Raw genomic sequence first — 22715 nt, 5'->3', positions numbered from 1 at the left:
ACCCCCTCCCCACCCATCCCACCAACCCCCACCACCCCACCCTCGCCTCCTCCACCCACCGCCCCTCCTCCGTAAACGCAACCATAGTGCGACGTGGCCACCCCCATGGTAGTGGTCTGCTGGTTAGGTGGGGATGCTGAGTGCCCCTGAGACTGTCCGCCGACCACATGGTGGGCCGAGGAGGAAGCCGAAGGCCCAGGGGAAGAGGCCGTGGGTGGGGTCGCCACCGAAGACACCACTGACGCCATCGGAGAACCTCCTGAAGAAGTTGTAACCGGCCCCGTCACCGATGGTGGACCACCGGTGGGAGGTGACCTGGCAGAAGGATGGACCACTACGCTGCCACCACTACCTGCCGAAGTCGCTGGCTTGCTGATCCACTTCCGGCTGCCACCGCCGAGGTCATTCATCTCCGCTAGCGACTTGAGGGGGTCCCTCTGAGGGGTTGAAGAGGGTGGAGGGGGTGTTGGGCTTGGGGTCCCCACTGTAATCACATGGTCTTCGGCCTGCACCACTTCAGAGCCATCATACTTCTTCCCATATGGAGATGAGGAGCTGTTGCTCCCACCATTGCCCCCCTGGGGACAGGGTTGTGGTGGAGGGGCCTCACCCCTAACGGCCCCACCTCCGGGTGATGACGTCATCGAAGAGGAGGATGAAGAGGGAGAGGGAGAGACAAGAGTCGTTGCACCGCTGCCCCACATGAGCACTGTCTGCCGCGTATCGTTCGCTGCATAGTGGTGCTGCTGTTGTTGCTGATGGTGGTGTTGCTGATGCTGCTGTGCATGTATTTGGTGGTTATGCTGCTGTTGATGGTGCTGGTGGTGATGTTGATGGTCCATCTGGTGGTCGTGGGTCTGTTGGTGGTGGTGCAGGAGAAACTGGTGGTGGTGTTGTTGTTGTTGTTGGTGATGGTGGACTTGGTGGTGCTGCTGAAGCACCGCATCCTGATCCATCATTTCTCCCCCTCCCATGTGGTGCATGCCGTGTGCCAGGTGGTGATGCAGGGGCGAGGGGGGCAGAGGAGGCGGCGGGGGCAACAGCCCCTTCATCAGCATCCCACCATCTTCTCCCCCTTGGCTGGCAGCTTCCTCCCCACCCCCAACTATTGAGTCCTCATTATTAACGCCACACCCCCTGGCACCCTCCTCGCCCCCGTTCGAAGACACCACCACAACCACCCCTCCACTGTCCAATGGGGGCGATCTCTTGATCTCCACAGGGGAGTCACCACCACTGCCCACCACGTACTTGCCAACTTCCGACAACTGGCACACATAAAGTTTGTCATCTGAGGACTCCAACGTGGAGGGGGTAGTCAAAGAATGGTGGTGATGGTGGTGGCCGTGGACCAGACCGTGGTGGTGAGGTGGGGGTGGAGGCGGCGGGGGCAGGAGGGTCGGGGACGGGGGCCCTTTCGCCACTTGGTGCTGGTGGTGATGATGGTGCTGGTGTGGGTGCGGGAGGGAATGCGGCGGAGGCATCACTGGGTGTCCGTTGATGGCATCGTACGAAGACGTCGGCATACACCCGCCAACCCCACCCCCGCCGCCGCCCCCACCGCCCCCGGTGGTCCCCGGAGGAGTCAACCTCCCGGTCCCCACGTCCAGGAAGCCGTTTCCGTGGTTCCCTCCGTGGTGCGGGTGGGCGTACTCTGGGTAGTACGTCCCCAGAGGCCGGTGGGCGTGGTGATGGTGGTACGGGAACAGGTTATCCGTCAAAAACCTGTTCTCCAACCCCGGGTAGAGGTGGTTCTGGAAATTCTGGTGGTGGTGGTGGTAGATGGAGCCACCGTCCGCGGGGGGATATGCCCCAGGGGGGGCAGGAGGGGCGTGCGGGGACCCGGAGGCGACGTACATGTTGGAGTAGGCGGCCGCCGCCGCCGCCGCTGCGGCCATCCCAGTCGGGTCGACCGCGGCGGCGTAGTCAGGGATGGCGGAGGGCGTCGGGGACGGCATGGGGAGGCTGAGGGGCGGCGGGGGCGGTGGTGCGGCGGCCGTCGCGACGCCCGCCGACGCCGGGGACGCCGGAGAGGAGGAGGAGGAGTTGGCCAATTTGCGCTTGCTCCTGCACGTGGAGAGGAAGTCGCGGAGCTGGGTCTTGTAGCGACGGCCGACGGCGCGGTGCGGCGCGGCGGAGGCGGGAGACGGCGCGGAAGCGGCGGAGGAAGCGGTGGAGGAGGAGGAGGACGTGGAGGAGGAAGAGGAGGAGGAAGGGGAGGAGGTGGAGCCGACGCCGAGGGCGGCCGTGGCGGAGGCCGCGTGCTGCGACGGCGGCTGTTGTCCCGCCGGCGGTGGGTTGGATGGCGCTGGGCAGGAGACCAGCTGGTGGCCCATGGAGTCCGCGTCCGAGAAGTAGCTGTTGGTGAGGCCCGCGTCCAGGTAGCTCACTTTGAAGTCCATGGTGCGCTTTCCTAGCAGGTCGCGTCCTTCCTCCTCCCTGAAAAGACGGACGGTTTCAAATGAGGCGTCGCGACGTGTGGGAAAAATACCATTTCCCCATTTGCTCATGATACACGAGGTACAAATAGCTTAAAATTATTTTAAAAAAATATTACAAAAAATTAAGGTTTAAGTCAGTGGCGAAACTGTGGGGGGGGGGGTGAGGGGGATAGATCCCCCCCCAAAGCTCAGAGAAAAAAAAATATTTAAAACCATTGCTTAGTTTTGATATATAACATCTGCATTTCCTTAAAGTTAAATTTTAAGTACCAAAATGATGTAAAATGCATTTCTAGGCATATTATTTTTCAAAAATTTTCTCGGAATCCGATTGCATGGGAGAAGTCGCCCCTAGGCCCCCCATTACCCCCTAAAGCATAGTCTTAGTTACGCCACTGGTTTAAGTTAATATTTGACGGAAAAGTATGAGATAATATCATGAATGTACGATACTTCCGCGAAATGACGGCTAATTTGATTTGTCCATATTTTTACAACAAATCATGTTGTCCATGGAGGAATTTGAACGAGCCTTTGTGTTAAGGTAAATTATTTTCAGTCCACTTTATAAAGAGAAAAATATATCATTCATCCTATTCATTCCAATTGCTTCTGATTGAGGGATACGTACAAGGCCCTCCTTTGACGGGAAATTCATATTCTAAGTATCACTAGTATGGCAATAATATTATTATAGACTTTAAAAGAAACACTCAAACATTTAATTCACTGGACAACCTAAAAAAAGTCTCGATTGTAGCTTAAATTGAATACAGTTTTATGCCCACATTTTTTATTAAATGCAATATACAGTGAGTAAATCGATGGATATTTACACTCTATATTACGCGGTCTGAGCTGTAGCGCCGAAAGAAACTATTTTGTGCGAAGAGGTTATGTTCTGAAAAAGTAGTGCTCTCATCTGAAGGGTGGCAGATACCGATACACAGATATTTTCCAAATTTTACTTGATCATATGCTTTCACTAGAGTACATCTAATAAGTGCTGTTTCCACAACGCGCGAGCCAATAGCATCCAACTACTGGAATGCAATCTTTATTAATCTCTATAGACATTATAACACAACGCATGCCACCATTTTCCGCCTCACCACGTGGTGGGCAGTAAACAATAGGATCCCTACCATATTGGGTTCCGAAAGCGAACAACAATCCGTATAGGTGGTGGCAGTCGACAATAGGAGAGAGAGGGAGAGAAGGCGGTGGAAGCGAAGCCGTGGGGGACTCCGACAATAGTAACTCTACGAGACAGACGTATGCCTGAGGTGCTCTGAGATTGCCTGGAGGGGTATTGCAACTTAGCCCGGAAAAGGAAGCAGTCTTATTTAGGATTGGCCTGCGTTGACCTTGAGAAAAGGGGAGTGCTGCCCAGGAATTAGGACACCCAGATACCCAAGGATTGCGAGTGCAGTGATTGGAGAAATCGGAGTGCCCATAGAACCAACCAACCTGCATGGTCATCTGTCCGTAATTATAAACCACCTATTTATTTTATGTATATGCCACACATGGGTGTAATCTGATAAAATGGACCCAAGGACAACCTTTGTCTACAGATTCCCCATTGGAGGAATTAAGATCAAAAGAAAACGAGGTGTGGTTAAATTTTGTGAAGATTTTTCATAATTAAATTTTATAAATTCGGAGTTGTCGTACATATATTTTATAAATGTCCAAAATTGGTTTGTTAATGGGTCATGACCATTAAGGAAAGATAAAGACCTCATTTATTGAATTGTATACCTGAACAATGTGGCAAATTTGTTCTATTAAATGAATTAAATAGTTTTCTGTTTCGTATCCATTGAAATTTCTGTGTAATGAGTTTTCTTTTGCCGCTGAGCAGCTGGTGCAAATTACAACGGGCAAGTAATAAGTAATAATTCACGTTCCATTTTGAAGCGTACGAGGGTGAGTAGGTATAAATTTAAGTATATAGTTGTTAAGTAATATTAACTTTACAACATTAAAGGTTCCCAATTCGTTGATACCATTCTCCTTCACATGTAGCACTCACATGAGGGGTCGATGAGTAGAAATGACGAAATCTGGTTTGGAGTTCTTGTATACAAGGCGGGAACTTGTCTGCAACCACTGCCAGCCTCCGTCCTTGGTTTGGTATCTGTAGGCAATCATTCCTGAGGCTCCTGTCTTGAGAACTGGTGACGAAAAAGATTATTTTACTGACATGCTGAAATATTTCCCAGAAAAATCACTACAATTTAAGAATTCCGCGAATGTATTCAAAAGATCTTGCATGATAAGTGGCACGCTGTGGTAGGATTTCTAAATATTAGTTAAATAAAATATTGCAACATTTTCACTCAGTTGATTTTCGCTCGACGCGTTTTATTGTTACAACAACATTGTAAAATAATTCAGTGGAAATATTGCAATGCCATATTTATTTAATATGCAGGGTAGGATCCAGGATTTTTTTCTGGGGGTGGGGTAGGGTGTCACAAGGGTCTGGCAGGCAAGCGATATTCTCAAACTTGAGGTTAAAAACAAGATACAACTATTACTGTACGAAATATTCTCTTTCTTTTAATATGAAAATTATAAATATGAAATTAAAAGATTGAGGATCCGTGATACACATAACAAAACTAACGTATTGATAACCGTATAAAAAAATTTTGCCTATTTTTAAGCATCTGGCGGGGGGCACGTGCTCCCGTGCCCCCCTCTTAAATTACATAAAAAGAAATAGAAGTTCCATTTTCAATCAACAAATAAAAGTATAAGTTGACAAAGTTACCATTGACCAAGTGTAAAAAGATGTTAGTGAACGTGGGAAAAAACCTAAGGATATACGTCTATGGTAATATGTATCCAAAAGAATTTTCCATTTATAAAATATTCACATTAGATATAAATAAAATGTAGAGAGTAATAATACAATTTGAATATTAATCATCATCAACCGGCTCTGATGATGAAGAGCGAATGGCCCTCGGAAACGTAGCCAACCGTAGAGCCTACCTCCCGGTTGGAATACCATCATGCCTTCCTGCACATATTTTCCGGGAAAGCATTCTATCCTTAATTAAATGCATAAAAATATTTACATACCTCACTACAAATGTGGCACTCTCGCACAATTCAACTACTTAATGGGATGACTAGGTGCAGTATCGAAAGGACACGCGTCACTCCAAAATGTAGAAAATGAGGGAAATTCGTAAATAGCATCTACGGCACTAAGGTATATTTTTAACCAGTTGGTCAGTTGTGAATGATTGTACCTCTTGAGGTAATATTTGGCCCAAAAGTGAGGTACGTATCTTACAGGAGGACTGTATTATATGACAATATACTAATTTTCGATGGTAAAAAGCCGGATTGCCACATGCAGTTGGAACTACGAAAGAGTCCGAAAGTGGACACATCGCTAAAAAGTTACCTGATCGGTCAAATAGCAAAAATAGAGGATATCTGAGATCGGAATCAAATGGAAAATTGCTGATCAAATGCTTAGTTAATCAGCTATTTTCAACCGATAAAGTATGCATATAACTTTAAGCTGTTACACGCATAACGGTTAAAGACAATGAAGTGCATGTGTTCCTAAATACATAACTTAATAAGATGAAAAATGACTCGAAAAGTAAGAAATATAAAAAGGAGGCTATGAGTAAAATAAAAAAATGTTTGCTACAATAATTGATTCTAAAAAGTTTGAAAACAAAAATAAAATCTTAGATTTTTCATAAATTAGGTAAAGTCATGTATTTTAAGGTATCAACAATATCTATAATGAATTCAATTGTTGAGGCCTTCACTTTGTAGAATTCCATATTTAATGTTTGGAAAGGAAATTGCTTAGCTTTTCTACAAAACACACACTTTATTGCCGACTAGTTTCGGTTACACTGTACCATTATCAAGACTGTCCAGTCTTGATAATGGTACAGTGTAACCGAAACTAGTCGGCAATAAAGTGTGTGTTTTGTAGAAAAGCTAAGCAATTTCCTTTCCAAACATTAAATATCTATAATATTTTGGAAATAAAATCCACTGTTGATAAAGTTAAACAGGCACCTACAGATAAGCCATTTATGTTTATTTTACACTTGAGTTTAAAATATCTCCATCACAAATACAGTTATGACTTTAAAAAAGCTTAAGTAAGTTAGGAATAGATTTCTCTTTAGTGTAATGTGGAAAAACATTGAATGAAAGAATTATTGTGAACAATAATGCAATGTGATCATTTTTCCATTTCTAATTGGCGACCTTTAGACCTTATCCAGTTCAAAATAAGGCGGCGAATTTTTCATTTTGAAATGCTTGCCCTGAAGCAGATCTCTTACTACATGCGCAACAGGCATATTCAAATTCAAAGCTTGGTTATCTAATGCTTTGATTCGGGGTATCAATACGACTAATGAATAATCGACGAAGCCTTAAAGATCGACACAAATCCACTGCTTGAAACAAAAATGATAAAAGTACTCAAGCGCTTGAATATTGAACTACGTCATAAATTTTAGTGTTTTTTAGGCAAAGAAAAGTCGATCGCCGATTAGTATTCAAAATACCATTATAAAAATTTAATTTCTATCAATGATTTGGTTAGTTAGCTGGATTTGGACGGTATTATCATCGGATCAATCATAAATAAATTTTCAAAGCACGTTGATTACATACTATTTCAGTTCATATTTGTTGGTTGGTTGACTTACTTTGAACCGGATTTAATCAAATCAATTACATAAATTTTCTCCAGCTTACTAATTAGCTACTAGTGCCATACATGTTCTATCTACTAAGGAATAAACAGAAGTGACACAAGCAGAAACTCCAGACATAAAAAAATGTTTATGCGGGTGACTCACGAAGACTCACCGCCGGCTAGTCCGCGGTTGCCCTAAAAAAAATATTCACCCCACCAGTCCTTCCAAACAGTCACTTTTCCACCAAATTTTGACACGATCTCTAAGGAATATTAAAAAAAGGTGGTGATCGTAGAGGGTGAAGCGTGTTTTTAAAGCCACAATTCACGCGAGAGTGAGGAGGGAGAATGTTAATTCTGGGCGAGCGATGCATATTTTATTATTCATTAAAGGAATACAAGAGAAGCTCTCCTTCCCTCACTTTTAGGTCACCAACACTAGCATTATTGTATGCGCTTTGATAAAAATCTTGGCCGTGCGTAATTATTTTGTGATTACTCAACATGAAAAATCCATACATATTAAATTAGCATTTTCAAGATAGAAGGAAAAAATGTGAGGAAGGACACCTTTTCCTCCAGTCATGATGGAAGCAAGGGAGGAAGCTATAGCATTATGGTTTAACTGGCACATGGATCGGCAGTAAAGATTCATGCATTTGAAATGAGGGTCACAAAGTTTAGAGGTGAGGGAGATTCAAATCTTGGTTACTTTAATATAAATGAGGGTCAAATTTTATTAGTAGGATTTTTAATAGGTGCTCTTAAGGCAGTCATTCCGAACATAAATTCGTTAGATGGGATACAGATGGCCCTGGTGTGACATGGGGTTCTTGGCAAGATGGGGTTTGCGTCAGATTATCGTAGAACTTCCCATTGACTAACGTCATGGATCAAGCAGTGCCCTCGACACAAAGAGCCGGCATTGTCATTCCTATATGAATAAGATACATTTTATAAATACTGGGTGAAATAAATTGATTACATGGGGAATATCTGATAAGGTTAAACAAAAAGTAAACCAGTTCTAATGTTTTGCAAAATACACTCTTCGGAAGTTACAGCCTGCCAAAATAAATATTAGATTAAAATAAAAACAAATTTTTGCCTGCCATTGACTTCTAGCACGTAAATATTATTGTAAAATCTAAAATGTTTGCAACTGTTGCTATTATCGAATATTACCTTGTCGGTTGGTCATGAGTTACCGTATATATATTAAATGAAAACAAATTCTAAAAAATAACGATATAATTTTAAAATGTGAAGAAAATATAAAAATAAATGGAAAAAAGAGACAAAAATATCCTTAAGGTTTAAAATAAAAATTACAAAAGTGACAAAATGTAAAACAGAATACAACCAGAAAACTATTTATACATAAAAAAACATTTTCGTAATTTAATTTGAATGTGGCAAATGTTACATCACGCAGACACGTTCTGGCATCACTTCGTCGCGTTCATTTGCAGTTCTTAAGCTTGGAAAAGTGACTGTTTGGCACCACAGGTGGAATAATTTTTTTTGAGGCGAGCGCGTACTAACAGGTGGTGAGTTCATGCGGGCCACCCGAAAATGCATTAAACATTTCTGTTTTTTCTTACTCGATTCAAAATTCATGATGCAAAACCGTGATAATAAGACGGAGGAACCTTTTAAGCCATATCATGAGACATGATGGCTTGATGAAGACAATCGTCGAGGGACAAATGGACGACAAAATGAGAAAGAAAGACATAGAACTAAATACATGGAACAAGTATAGAAGCATGTGAACGAGGAGAAATACGTTGGTGTGAAAAGATTGGCTGAAAGGAGAATTGAGTGGAAGGCTGCGTCCTGTGGATGCTGAAATTAAAATCTCATTTTTAAATGCTATCAATAGAATGCAAAATGAAGAAACAGTTTGCTTTCACAGAAACCTATTAGAAACATGATGGTTCGTACGCGAACTAGTATGCTGGGCGATAAAATTTCACGCCGTGAAACTCGTATTTTATTAACTTATTGCATCGATCATGATACTTACGTTCTTGATGGGCACTAGCAACGTAGGCCAAGTCGTCGTAATGAACAAGGTCATAGCCTCCGAGATCAGCTATCTCCGCATCCGTGTAGCCGAGAAGCATTTTACCCCTTGAAAGGAAAACATTTAAATTCGCTATTAATTCTAGCCAATTCAGTTGTCTTTTGAATTCGGAATGAAAATATCGGCTTACATTGAGCCAGTAGCACCAAAGGAAAGACAGGAAGCATCCATGAAATGAAGTAACTTGATGTTAACATTGGAAGGTAGAGCAATACGAAATATCTCACATATAGTTACGAAAAAAATACTGTCACTAGATTCGATAACTACTACGAAATTGATATCAGGGAAGAAAGGATGACATATTTAAATTAAGGCAAAGTGTAAGTACTCTGTAGAGCATGTACCTGTGTTAATCGTGTTCATCAATATCGTTTAATCACGATGGTAAATACAAATATCCCGCAATTTTTATACACAGAAGTTCTATTTTATGGCACCTTTCCAACATTTTATTGAGCGATACAGTTAACCCATTATAACCCAATGTTGCGTCTAAGTACAAATTATAAAAAAATTATAAATATTCAGCTCTATTCAGGAAAGATTAAAACTGCCTGATCTTTTCTAACGTAAGAGTTTAGTTGTGAAATATGTACTCGCCGTAATATTTATGAGTGAGAACAAAATGCTCACTTTCTCAAAATGAAAAGTCTTGGAATTTAAATTCTCCCAGAATCAGCTCTGGGTTAAAAAGGGTTAAAAAAAATTTCACAACTAGATAGATCGAATTTCATTAAAATTGTTACCACGAATAAATGAAAAGAAGTAATTATTAGTGCATGCTTTGCTATGAGCATCTGAGATATTATGGGTACCTATTTTATACATTTTATTCAGCGCTTTGTGAAATAGTAAACTTTTTCCAGATTCATGAGGGTTCCCCAGGTTGCCGGCTTCTGTATTTACGGCTCTAATAACAGCCACTTACATTGTTTCGACGAATTTCTTCTGTTACTTAAGCCTTGAAACGTACCTTTGGTCCATGGAGACGAGTGCTAGGTCCAGCCTGTGCTTGCTCTTGAACATGACTTCCTTCTGGGGCACCTCGAGCAGCGACGGCGGGCCAAAGGGCGTGCACAGCGCGAAGAGGGCTAGCGGGGGCCCCGTGCCCCCTGCGCCCCCGGACACGCCCCCCGCCCCCACGCCCCCTGCCCCGCCAGCCGCCTCGCCCGCCGACCTTCGGTTCTGCCCGTGCAGCACTTTGACTCGACCCCGGATGTCCAGACGCTGAGGGGAAAGAAAGGGAATTACAACCTCAATATAGGCCAGCGGTTTCCAACCTTTTTTTCCTCACGCACCCCTCCACAACTAATATTGTACCCCAAAAATGGTAACGTGCACATTTTATCATATAATTACACCAAGGGTAAGAGACATTTTTAGTTATAAATAATTGTATAAATAGAACATTTTTAAAAAATAGCCCTTATAATACGTATGCTTATTTTCTGGTTAACAGATGCATAGTTACTGGCCGTGGCGGATCCAGGATAGGGACAAGGGGGGGGGGGGGGGCTAAGTGGCGGTTAAATTTCCAGCAGTAGTGGGGTTCGGAAAAAATTACAATTCTATCTAGTATAAATTGGATACCCAAGGGTGGGGCCTTTAACCCTTAGCCCCACACCCCATAGATTCGCCGCTGGTTCCTGGCGTCCGGCATCACCGATTATTTTCGGCGTACCCCCGAATGGTTCGTCGCGCACACCTAAGGGGTGTAAACTCTATGGCTTTTGTCATCACTTTCCGTGTTTATAACACTCATTCAATTAAATGCCAAGCGTAGCGTCACAATCGCTGTTACTGGTCCTGCGTTCTGATTGGCTAAAGGATGGCCTATGAAGGCTAGATTATATGATTACAGCTACGGAAAAAGGGAGGTGTCGAGTGATGGGAAGCCCATCCCTCGAGCCATCGCGGAAAATGATCGCCAGAAACGGTCATTTTTTCCGCCATCATTGAAGCGATCGCTGGAGCTGTCCTTCATAAAGGATAGAAAAAAATCATCGTTCGATTCAGGCTTAGTAAATAAAGATTTGGAAATGTAAAAATCTGTTCATCCTGCGGAGGTAGGTGACCTCCTACGCTTCAAAGCGTTGCCGTGCTCATTGATGAGGGAAATCGAAGAAGATAAAAAAATAAGTTGTTCGGATTTTGCTCTCCACAATTAACTGATAAAATTTCAAAACTAGAATCAAACATGAAAAAAGATAGATAATCCATATTAATTGCACCAAATCTCAATTCTGTAGCTCAAAACTCGAGAAGGGATGTAAAAAAATGGATACAGAATGACTGACTGACTAACTGAAACGCAAAAAAATTGATATATGTATTTACATCAAATATATATATATATATTAGAATCTCAGATAAATTATCTATTTTAAGATTAGACCATCTGAAGTTGGCACTTGAACTTTTAAACCTACGACCAATACGATATAGGGTTTTTGGTCGCGGCATATGTCACCAATACTTCTGAGTGGGGTGGGTTTTATTCTCGGTGATATCAATTTATCACATTTTTTATTTTTAACCATGAAATATGCGCATGTACTTAAAGCAAAAATAAACTTGAAGCTCACCGGCACATCCTAAAATGTCTCCGTTCTGTTTTTTTGCGGCTAAGTCAAATGAAAATACAATACAATTTATCTCAAGATTGAAGCCGATCAACGAAGAAAATTTATTAGATAATTTAAATATGTTATCATTTTTAATAATTATATGTGTAAGATTATATTGCCATTAAAAAATGCTTGCCTCGTGAGATATTTGCGAGCTTCAAAATTGCATGGCGCAGGTCCAAACGTTTGAAAATTCAATAACTCATTTTTAATGTGTGGTATTCCATTTGGAGTTTTTTTGTGGATTGAAAACAATTTCTTATACCACTTGATATAACTCTCTGTTTAAGGCGTGACTTCGTGGAATCGACTTGTCATAATGAAATGCAAAAAACATAATAATTCCACATAAATTTTATGTACGTCCGTACATACCGGACGACCGGACGTCCATACCGTACGGCCAAGGAGTGCCAGATGATGACGTGCCACGTCCAAACCTAGGTCGTTAAGTATTAAATGTATGTAAATACCTAGCCAACTAGACCAACTGAAGTTGGAACTTTATTCCCACCATTAGCATGCATGCTGGTCTTTGGTCGCGGCAGACGTTAGATATTCGAGGTGATTTAAATTTATCGTTTTTTGCATTTCATTATGATTTATAGAACTTCTTATATGCGTTATAAGTAATTTTTAGAGGGCATCCATTAACTGCGTGAGGAGTTTAGAGGGGGGTCAAGCCTAATCTCTACCGGGGGATATGGGGTGTCCCGGTAAGTATCACGTAATTTTTTTCCGCAAGAAACAGTGTAAAATGTGATTCTAGACTACGATCTTGCAAATCTTAAATGCTAGCCTTAACTTATACAAAATATTGTCGTGTACCACACGACGATAAAGAGAGGGAACGTAGTTACTCAGATGGCCGGAAGCTATGCATACCATCAAGGGATAAAAAGGTATAGATTGGCTTACTTATCGGAAAACATGATGGTTGGCGGCAAACAGAAGATGGCTCGGGCAAAATAATTAATTTTTAAAAAAATAAATCCAACGCAATGAAGCATTGATTAACGTATTTACACTGAAAATACGCATTTTAAACAATCTCACATAAGATAGGCGAACGAATAAAATTTCACGATATTTCACTAAGGAAGGAGGGGGGAGGGGGTCCAATGATCGCCAAAATCACCTCACGAGATTTATGAAAGCTCCCTTAATCATCCAAAAGACCTCCAAACGTTTTTCAAGGTGGGCTTGTTGGTTCAGAGTAGGATATTCTATTTGAAACCGCACTGGGGTTTGGAGAGCGGCTGAGGGTATTTTACCAGGAATCCGGATGTGTTGTCGAGCAGGCACCGGAATCGGACGGTGAAGGATCTCTCGAGCAGATGCGGGGATGCGAGGGCCTCGTGCAGTGAGATGCCGGCCGCCTCGGAGGGCAAAAGGGCGTTCCACGTCAGCTGACGCTGCAGCTCCTCCCGGTCTTCCGAGTGCACCAACTCGTACACCGACTGGTGAACTATGTCCGACTGCAAGCAAAGAAGTACTCGATTAATAGTGTAAACTACCAAAAAATATACATCACATCACCAAAGATCACCGTGGCGTAACTAGGAATATGCTGTAGGGGGGATGGGATGGCGACCCTCCCCCCCAGGAAACAGGGTCTGGGAAAATTTTTGAAAAATGACATGCGTGGAAATACGTTTTACATCATTTTGGCTCTAAAAATTTAACTTTAACCCTCACAGTGCGGGAACATTTTTACGGGGTGTGTGAGAAAAGTAATGAGACTGGCAACACTGCAGGCGATCTGGCAACATTTTGTCTACCTGTGATAGACCAATTTGCTCACCCCTTACAATTCCTCAGTCCGAGTTTCAACTCCGTAAAGCCAGCACATTATTTTTGACAGCACCACCAGTGAAGTTTTGTTTTTTGTGTGCTACAAAAATAGGGCATCAGAATTTAGAGCAACGTTGTGCGATAAAATTTTGTGTTAAAATTGGCGAATCCGCGAGTGTGACTTTTGAAAAGTTGAAACTGGCCTGTGGAGAACATAGGTTAGCAATAGTACGAGATTTTTGCTGGCACAAATCATTTTTGGAAGGCCAAGAACGCATTAAAGATGAACCTCGCTCAGGGAGATCTTCAAATTAAAAAACTAACGAAAATATTTAGCGTGTGAGGGCTCATGTGAAATCAGACCGTCGTTTTAAAATAAGAATGATGAGCAAACAGTAAAATTTAAAAACTTTCACCGTGAATCAAATTTTGACAGATGATTTGAGCATGCGAAAGATTTGTGCTAAGAGTGATTCGTGTGAGACCAGACATTGCAGACAGGTGGATGCTACAGAAGTGATAAGTTAGGAGAGATGTTTTGCCGAACAAATAGATATAGGAATTCGTTTTTCCCCCGAACCACAAAGGACTTTAATAAATGCTAGTCGTAATGTCCTCGGAGCACTTCCTTTTTATGTAATAACGGCTGGTGTCCTAACAACCCCTATGTATTATGTAAATATAGATGTAGAATAGCTTTCTCTTCTTATTAAATACTTCCTTTCCAATGCATAGTATTATCTTGATCTCGGTCTCACTCCTCCAGTCTTCAATCAGCACGCTTCCTAAATATCTTTCTTTTATATTATCTTTTCCCCAATGATCATTGATCATAACACACATTTCCACCATTACTCTCTTCTCTCTGCTGTGCTCTCATAATATATGTTTTCACAACAATTCTTCAATTGAGAGCATGCATAATTCCAAAAACTAAAGAGGACGCATAAGTATCTACATAACACCCCGCGAGCCGCCTCAAAAGGCGTGTGGCGGGGGGTGTTAGGACAGAGTAGTTAACAAATAAAAATGCCATGATATTACTAAGTTCCGCCTTATATTTGTTGAAGCCCTTTTTTGTTCAGGGGAAAAACGAATTCCCATACCTAACCGTACTGAAAAATATTTTTCTAAATTTATCGTTTCCGTCGGACTTGGATATTAAACAGTGGTATTCTAATTTGACGTTGTCGGTCTGAAAGATACTCATTCTAAATTGCTCAAGCAATCGCTTGCCTCTTGAATCCCTCAAGCCTACCGCGCAGCCTCGGTGTCTCTAGCGGCTCCCAGCCTAATACCGTCGGTATTTGTGTAACGCTTTCTGTACGCCAGTAGTAATTTTGAACAGTCGCGCAGCTTTCCTTTGTATTTTATTAAGTTCACTGATTAAATCTTTCTGCGACGAATCCTATATACTATCGCTCGGACGGATGCATTTTGTGTTGTTATTGACGAACTCCTCCATTTAAACTTACGCTATCATTTAGAAATTTTAGGGGAGCATATAATAATCCCGGGATCGTGGTAGTCTAATGGGTAGAACGCTCGCCTGTTTATCGAGGGGTACCGGGTTCCGATCCTCGGTGAAGCCTTGCGACCCCACAAAATAAAAATCTTCAAAGTGGAAGGTGGGTCTGGGAAAGGAACTGGCTCCTTATCCTGAATGTGTGGATTCACACGCCTGTAACCATGTCCGGGGTGAACTCTAACCTGACTTTCACAAACCAACCTATGGGTTGAATCACTGATTGTGAGTGAGAGAGTGAGATTAATTACATACAGCGAAATTACCATAGAGTGCTAAGCAGTAAGAATAAGCCCTTCCATTTCCATATTATAGAAAATAATCGACAGTCATTTCCTTATTTTTAGGATATGGGTTACACCGTTCTAAACCACAGGAAAGCCATTTTTCTGCTAACAGTAGCTGGCACCACTTCTAAGACGGCGCCAAATTCTTCCTTCCCAAAACTTTTCCGAACCTATCCTAAACTGGAGAATTCATGGTGCTAATCAACTATTTATCCCTCTCCAGAATACAGCATCTTTTGAGGACGCATGATAAAAATTTATTGAATTATAGACCTTGTCTCTGAATTGAAACCCCGTGAGATCAGAAGACTTCGATCCCGCTGGTAAAAGATGTCAGATTGCACAGAAATAAATACATCATTGCTTGGTTAAAAGAGTAAATTGCCGAGATATTTTCCATCATAGCACTAAAGCACACGGGCACTTTAATAAGGTAATACTATTCGCTCGGCTAGTGGTACTTTGCCTAGTTTCCTAACGTAGGAGGTACTTGTCTAAATGTAACGCATTCACCTTGAAATTGTCGGAGCATATAAAGTTGACAATGCTATAAATTTAACATGTATTTAAAAATTGAGCACTTCAACTTATTGTTTTAATTCCTATCGTGGTTTCTGTATTCCCAACAACTCTTTTGTTGGGAACAGTTTGTTTTTACCGATTTTCGCAAAAACATCAATTATGCCAGAGCATTTTGACAATTCTATGTCTTGCCGTTCCTAGCCAACATTCTTTTTATTTTGTTTTCCCTTCTTAGTATAAATACCAGAGTTCTTCATAGAAAGTCCATAATTCTGCATTTTGGGTGAGGTCAATGCTGTACTCCTAGCGTTTTACACATTTCCACGAATTAGATATAGTTTTAAATTCTATGTATTAAGTTATATACATAGAGGTATTAAACTATTCAATATATATCAGTAAAATTTACCACGTGCGACGGATATTTTGGCAAAAACTCTAAAACATTATAGCTAAGTAACAGAAATGAATATGACAATATATTTTCTTCCCTGGAATCAAGCCAATTATGGTTAAAAGAATGCCAAGAAAAATTTATATTTTCGAAAAATACAAAAAATACGAACGAACGAACATTTTTCATAATATTAATATTCTTTATGCTCACGTAAGTTATTACATTAATCTTTTTGCCTTATCAAATTCTTTGATTGCCTGCCTTTGAACCACTTACGGATAAAACTACGAAGAATGTGTTAAAAGGAATTAAAAAAACTGAAGCACAAATTTCATCATCGACAAAACTAATTATTTTATCACCTGAAAATAATTAACAAAATTTTAACAGGCTCTTAATTTCTAGTATTCTTATCCTACTTTGTAGATATGTGGCGAGTTCTGAATTCCCACTTACCTGATGGAATCCCAGATAGCTCTCTATGCTGTGGGTCGCGAAGAACACTTCGCCTTCACAGGTGAGAATAAGCAGGAAACCGTTCAGAGCCTAGAAGAAAGAAACGAATAGGTAAAGAAGCGGTAATTAAATTCATACAAAAAATATATGCAAGTTTTTTTCATTTCGAACGAAATTCTCATTTTTATTTCATAACTTGAATTTCAATACAAATTTAATGGTTAAATGGCACTGTCACAGAGCAGTTAGTTGGAGGTTTTCTACTTATATCAGTGAGGTTCGCGGAAGACCAGGTATTAATTAGTCAGATGTTACAGGAACTGGTTGACGCAATAGGTAAACGGTGCGAGAAATATAGCATGACGATTAATAACACGATGACAATTCTGCAATACTATGTTGCAAAATGTAAGATATTGAGAGGATAATAAATGTAATGAAATTATCACATTACCAAGAGTTAAGAAAGGAGATAATTTTTTGAATTCATTAGCCTGCCTAGATCTTATAATTTATATCATGCTAATGCAATATTTTTTTTGCAAATTTTTTTTTAATTGCAATATTTTCATGCTTGCCTTCCAAATAAAAACCATATGGTCTTAGATGAGATAATTTTCCTTGGCATGTTCTAGTGTATTGATCATAGTATATTGAAAGGAACGCCAAAATATGCCGTAATGATAACGCAAGAGATGAATAGGTTTATCGGCTAATGATTCAAAACTACTACATTACCATTTCTATCGTTATACGCCCAGTATATGTCCTCGTAGGTACTATGTAAGAATTAATTAAACTATCTAAAATAAAAACCTCTCTTCATAGGCGTTTCCAGACTTCATAGCTCGTCCCAGTCTCTCTTTTCTCTGCAGATACTACGAGAAAAGTAGATTTCCTTTTTCTAAGAAAAGAGGAGTGATGTAGTTTTCTGCTAGAATTTTCCAGTTCCCATTTTTTTATTTAAGATGTTCCATGGAATGTCTCTGGGATTTTTCTCTGTGAAGGCATATCTGAGATAATCATGCGTTATGTCAGACATACCTAAAATCACGCCAAAATCCAAAACTTCATTTAACCTGCGGGTTCTATAGATTTATGGGCGTATCTGACATATTAATGCTACATGGAACAAGTTAAAAATATCAGTATGATCCAAACCTATGTTTATACTGCGGTGTCACTTCATGGGAAACAATCACTAAATTGGCACCCCAGGATCCGATTATTGCCGTTCACTCTCCACAGCTTTGATAAAGCTCTCTTTTGATCCCGGCCTATCGCAAAAGACAGTTCTCACTTTCTCGAAAGGCAAACGTGAGTGATGAAGCGAAACGACCTGGCATCACCTTCATGCTGAACACGGAATGGCTACACGAAAGCATTACGTCGGCAGATCAAATCGCTCGGCGTGCAATCGATGTCTGTCGTTGACGTGTTTTGACCGCGGGAGAGCGCGTGCCTCGACGACGGGCGTGCCCTACGCCGCCGCCGGGGACACGCGATCTGTCCGCCCGCCCGGCGAACAGTTCAAGACACCGCCGTTGGTGAGCACGCCGAACCTGGGGGGACACGCCGACTTTCTCACACACTGTTTTTTTCCTGATTTACTAATGTTTAGATTTTAAATTTACTTTCTATTTACTTTCTTGCCTCATCACACATCTTGTTAAACAAAGAGAGATATTTCCTTAAAATGTAATAGATTGGTCATTTGAAATCAAGAAAATTATGTTTTTGTGTTGATTTTGTGATTCAGCAAAACTGCAGTGTGTTATGTACTTTGTGTTATGTAGCTAATATCTTAAAAGAGCGGCTTTTGAAGAGTAAGTTATCCCCAAACAGGAATTATCCTTAGGGGGACCTAATGTTCCTTGTTTTACGTAAAAAAATTTTGTGGAGGCGAGTCAAAAGTAATCACTCATTGTTACTTTAAAAGTTTGCCTCTTAAAAGAAATATACAACAAAGACATGATCGCATTTTGGGCATGGCACCAAGTTTGAAGAAGCAAAAACTGAGATCACGTGATAAAGTGGCGTAGCGAGGGGGAAGGTGCGGGGGAGTCCGGAACCCCCCCACCCCGAAACATAAAAGCACACTTACTTTGCATCACAAAAGAAAACAAAATATCGAAAAATCATGAATTTACAAAAGATTTCTTTGAAAAATGAAGTTTTTTCTATTATGAAAAGTATTAAAATTTGTTTAAAACCCTCTACTTAGTACCCTATTTTTTTAAAACTTTCCCTCCCTGGTTTTGGACCCGCCCCGAACAAAATTTCGGGCTACGCCACTGACGTGATAGATCAGAGGGATCTTATTGATAATCTCTTCTTAGGACTTCCTCATTACTAAGTTGGTCGGTCCATTTAATACTCATCATTCTTCTATCGCACCACATTTCTAAGATCTCTGCCCTTGATTTATCCGCTGCTGTCATTGCCCATGCCTCGTTTCCGTATAGGAGCATACTCCAAATGTAGGATCTTATGAATTGTTTTTTACTTCCATATTTAACTTCCCCACTGTGAGCAGGTCTCTCTTTTGGTGGAATGCTCTCTTTGCTAGGGCTGTTCTCTTTCTGATAATGATCAATTTAATGGCATTCATTAACTCTGGGTAAAATACCTCTAAGATCACTAATTTTACCATTGCGTTGAGCTTAAGATAAATAAAATTCCATTGAATAAACAAAATATTTAAGCAATCGTGAAGAAAATAAAAACATTGAAAATGACATGTAAGCATACAATTGAAAACATGTCTCACAAAATAAGGTATTGGCTGAATACGACGAAAGTCAGATTTCATTGGTTTAATTTAGCCTGGAAATTTTATTTCCGTCAATTTTAGTGCTCTAGATGTAGTAGAAATAACAACATTGTAATTAAACCTATTTATAAGTAAATACGATGCTGTTTCTAAGTTCGTTATTTTATAAAGCGGACGATGCTGTCCTTCTGTCCTCACATCTTGTAGGAGTTTTGGATATTGCTAAGTTTTTGCTTCTTTTCTTAACTTCACGAAATTTTGATACGTGACTATCCTAAACAAATATAAGTTGAAAAATCTAATTTCTTGTTTTTGCTGTATAACCCACGGGGCATTACGTATCTCTGAGCCTTCTCAGAGACAGGATGTCATGTATACTAAAATGGCATAGGGAGACGTCTGTGAGTCCATATATTTGATCTATATGGCCACAATGCCCCTTATAGGAGGATTGCCCTACCCGAATATATGAAACTGATTTTTAAAGTTATGTTATGAGAACATTTTTTCACACACGAACGCTTGTGTTACAAATATATTCTTGCGAACACTTTTCCTATTACGCTACTATACTTGAAAATTCATTAATATTACGGCTGTTATCCTACAAAGAACGATCAACATACAAAATTTAAACCAGAGTAGGTGGAGAGTCAGCCCCTAGATATACGCCTGCAAAGAGGACGGATAATTTAAGGTTTGTTATTCGAATTCGATAAGGGCCAAATCCCTGCCGCGTGGAATAAGGGACCTCATTAACATCTCTTTTCGGGCATATCCAGGTCGTTAAGGGCGAAGACGAACAGAAAACGCTTAGATCAAACGTAAACAAGAACGATTTTCGGCTTCTGCACATGCGGCCATGATTGAAATGCGAAATCACGTAAAAGGTCCCATTGACTGACTATGACGATAGCATCTGTGTTCGTATTATTTATTTCGATTGGAATTTCAAAATAATTTAATACTCTCAAAGAGGGAGAAATATTATTTTTGAATAAAACATCTATATATTAGCATTTCACTCGCCAACTTTTTTCTTTTCCAGTTATAACTGTGAAGCACTACTGTGAAGTTCTATGTGAAAAACTCGGCAACCGGTTTCGACGTATCCTACAACTTTTTTGTGATTGATAATGACTTGACTCTTGATGCTGACTCTTGATAATGACACTAGTTGTGCTTGATAATGACGCAGATTAAGTCGAAACCGGTTGCCAAGTATTAAATCAGTGAGGAAAATGCCTTTTATTATTACGATGTATAACTCCTACAAAGTGAATTCACTTACCTACTATCAACTTCTTTTGTAAAGCAATTCTCTCTCCCTTCAAGCTTTTCAAAATAATAATACTTTTGTGATATTTTCGTTCTATTTTCTGTAAGAAGAAGCTATGGATGAACCAGCGATAGCGAGTCATGATGACTTGAGTCCCTGCGGGACATCCTCGCTGTCTGCGACAGAACAAAATGGCGCCGGGTTCCACGCGCTCGTATTCATGAGAACGGTCTCCCGAAGGAGGAAAGGGGGAAGGTGGGGGAAAGAGGGGAGGGGATTGCGTGAGGTAGGGGGGTATTTGAGGGATGAGATTGAGGGGAGGTGCGGTACTGAGCATGCAGACAGGTCCGATTTCGACGTCTCAGCCGTTTATGCATGCACCTAAGTCTGTCAATGCTCATCAGGGTGATACAAAAGATAAATTCAAGATGAACAAAGGTCAGTCGAGTGCTGGTTAGACCAGCATCCGACTCGTGCATAATGGAAGACCTGCTTACATCCTTGTAGTCGATTTATTTATTTTTCTCGAATCCAAAATTACTGCCATATTATAGCGGCACAGTTACGATTATTAATAAATTCAGGAATACATTCCAAAACCAAATAACGAAATATTTAGGAGATCATTTATTTATTTAGGCTCTAAATTATTTACTTCCTTTCCTCATCATATATCTTATGTAACAAAGGAGAGAAGTTTCCTATGATGTGTTAAAGATTAGTTTAATTAGATTTACTAATGTTTAGATTTTAAATTTACATTCTATTTACTTTCTTGCCTCATCACACATCTTGTTAAACAAAGAGAGATGTTTCCTTAAAATGTAATAGATTGATTGTTTGAGGCGTAACTTGGTGAAAGTGATTCATAATTAACATTAAAAAGAAGAACTTTGTGCTTTTACATTAATATTTATTCACAAATTTACGACCATGGTTTCAACGTTAGAAGTCATCATCAGGTTAACTCTACAGAGGTCCATCACACTGATCTTGTAGAGTTCACCTAATGATGACGTCTAGCGTTGAAACCATGGTCGTAAATTTGTGAATAAATATTAATGTAAAAGCACAAAGTTCTCCTTTTAATGTTAATTGTAATGGATTGGTCATTTGAAATCAAGAAAATTATGTTTTTGTGTTGATTTTGTGATTCAGCAAAACTGCAGAGTATTATGTACTTTGTGTTATGTAGCTAATATCTTAAAAGAGCGACTTTTGAAGAGTCGGTTATCCCCAAACAGGAATTATCCTAAGGGGGACCTAATGTTCCTTGTTTTATTTAAAAAAAATTGTATTTAAAGCTCTGTATATTACACAAGGAATAAATTTCCATTTCAATTTCAAATAACAAGGGATGAATTCTAATAGTATAAAAATACTACTTCCAGTTCTAAATCGATAATAAGTTTCGATAATTTATAATCTAAAGCATTCAAAGCTAAAGTGATCTAAACATCATTAATGGTATTAATAAGCATACTATCCGCCACTCAGGATGAAAACTGGAAGAAGACATCAATAGTAATTAGATTTTTGCTCTCTCAAAAATGCATCTAATATAATGAAATTGTTATCAAAATTTGGGAACTCCTTGATTATGAGAATATTTTTCCGAGCATAGAATATTAAGATTAATTTCATATTTTCATTACGGTACTAGAGACGGTAGCTCAACTTTTTGAGAGTCAGTAGTGAATTATCTACACAGGTATATAGTAATATTTTTTCGAAGATGAAACGTATGCTGATCAATTTCCAAAAAAATAATGAAAAAATACCTAAATGGATGAAAAAACCTCGAAATAAAACTTACTAAAGAT

The 22715-nt window shown here is 40.3% G+C and overlaps 1 protein-coding gene across 1 annotated transcript in view; it reads right to left on the bottom strand.

Annotated features, from left to right (window-relative positions):
- Window positions 1-5: 5 nt before the first annotated feature.
- LOC124164983 (trithorax group protein osa) overlaps window positions 6-22715 on the bottom strand; it is a gene marked incomplete at its 3' end in the record, with an annotated part of 410999 nt that continues 388289 nt past the window's right edge. The window contains exons 5-10 of the mRNA XM_046542221.1: window positions 16841-16930; window positions 13134-13337; window positions 10206-10459; window positions 9170-9276; window positions 4480-4621; window positions 6-2439 (exon numbers count right to left, since the gene is read on the bottom strand). Coding sequence (XP_046398177.1) covers window positions 6-2439; window positions 4480-4621; window positions 9170-9276; window positions 10206-10459; window positions 13134-13337; window positions 16841-16930 — 3231 coding nt within the window. The remainder of the gene's footprint in view (window positions 2440-4479; window positions 4622-9169; window positions 9277-10205; window positions 10460-13133; window positions 13338-16840; window positions 16931-22715) is intronic.

Source organism: Ischnura elegans, chromosome 9 (genome assembly GCF_921293095.1).
Source record: "Ischnura elegans chromosome 9, ioIscEleg1.1, whole genome shotgun sequence".
NCBI classification, from domain to species: Eukaryota; Metazoa; Arthropoda; class Insecta; order Odonata; family Coenagrionidae; genus Ischnura; species Ischnura elegans.
The sequence above is the reverse complement of the archived record's forward strand: the minus strand, read 5'-3'. Positions and strand labels throughout refer to the sequence as shown.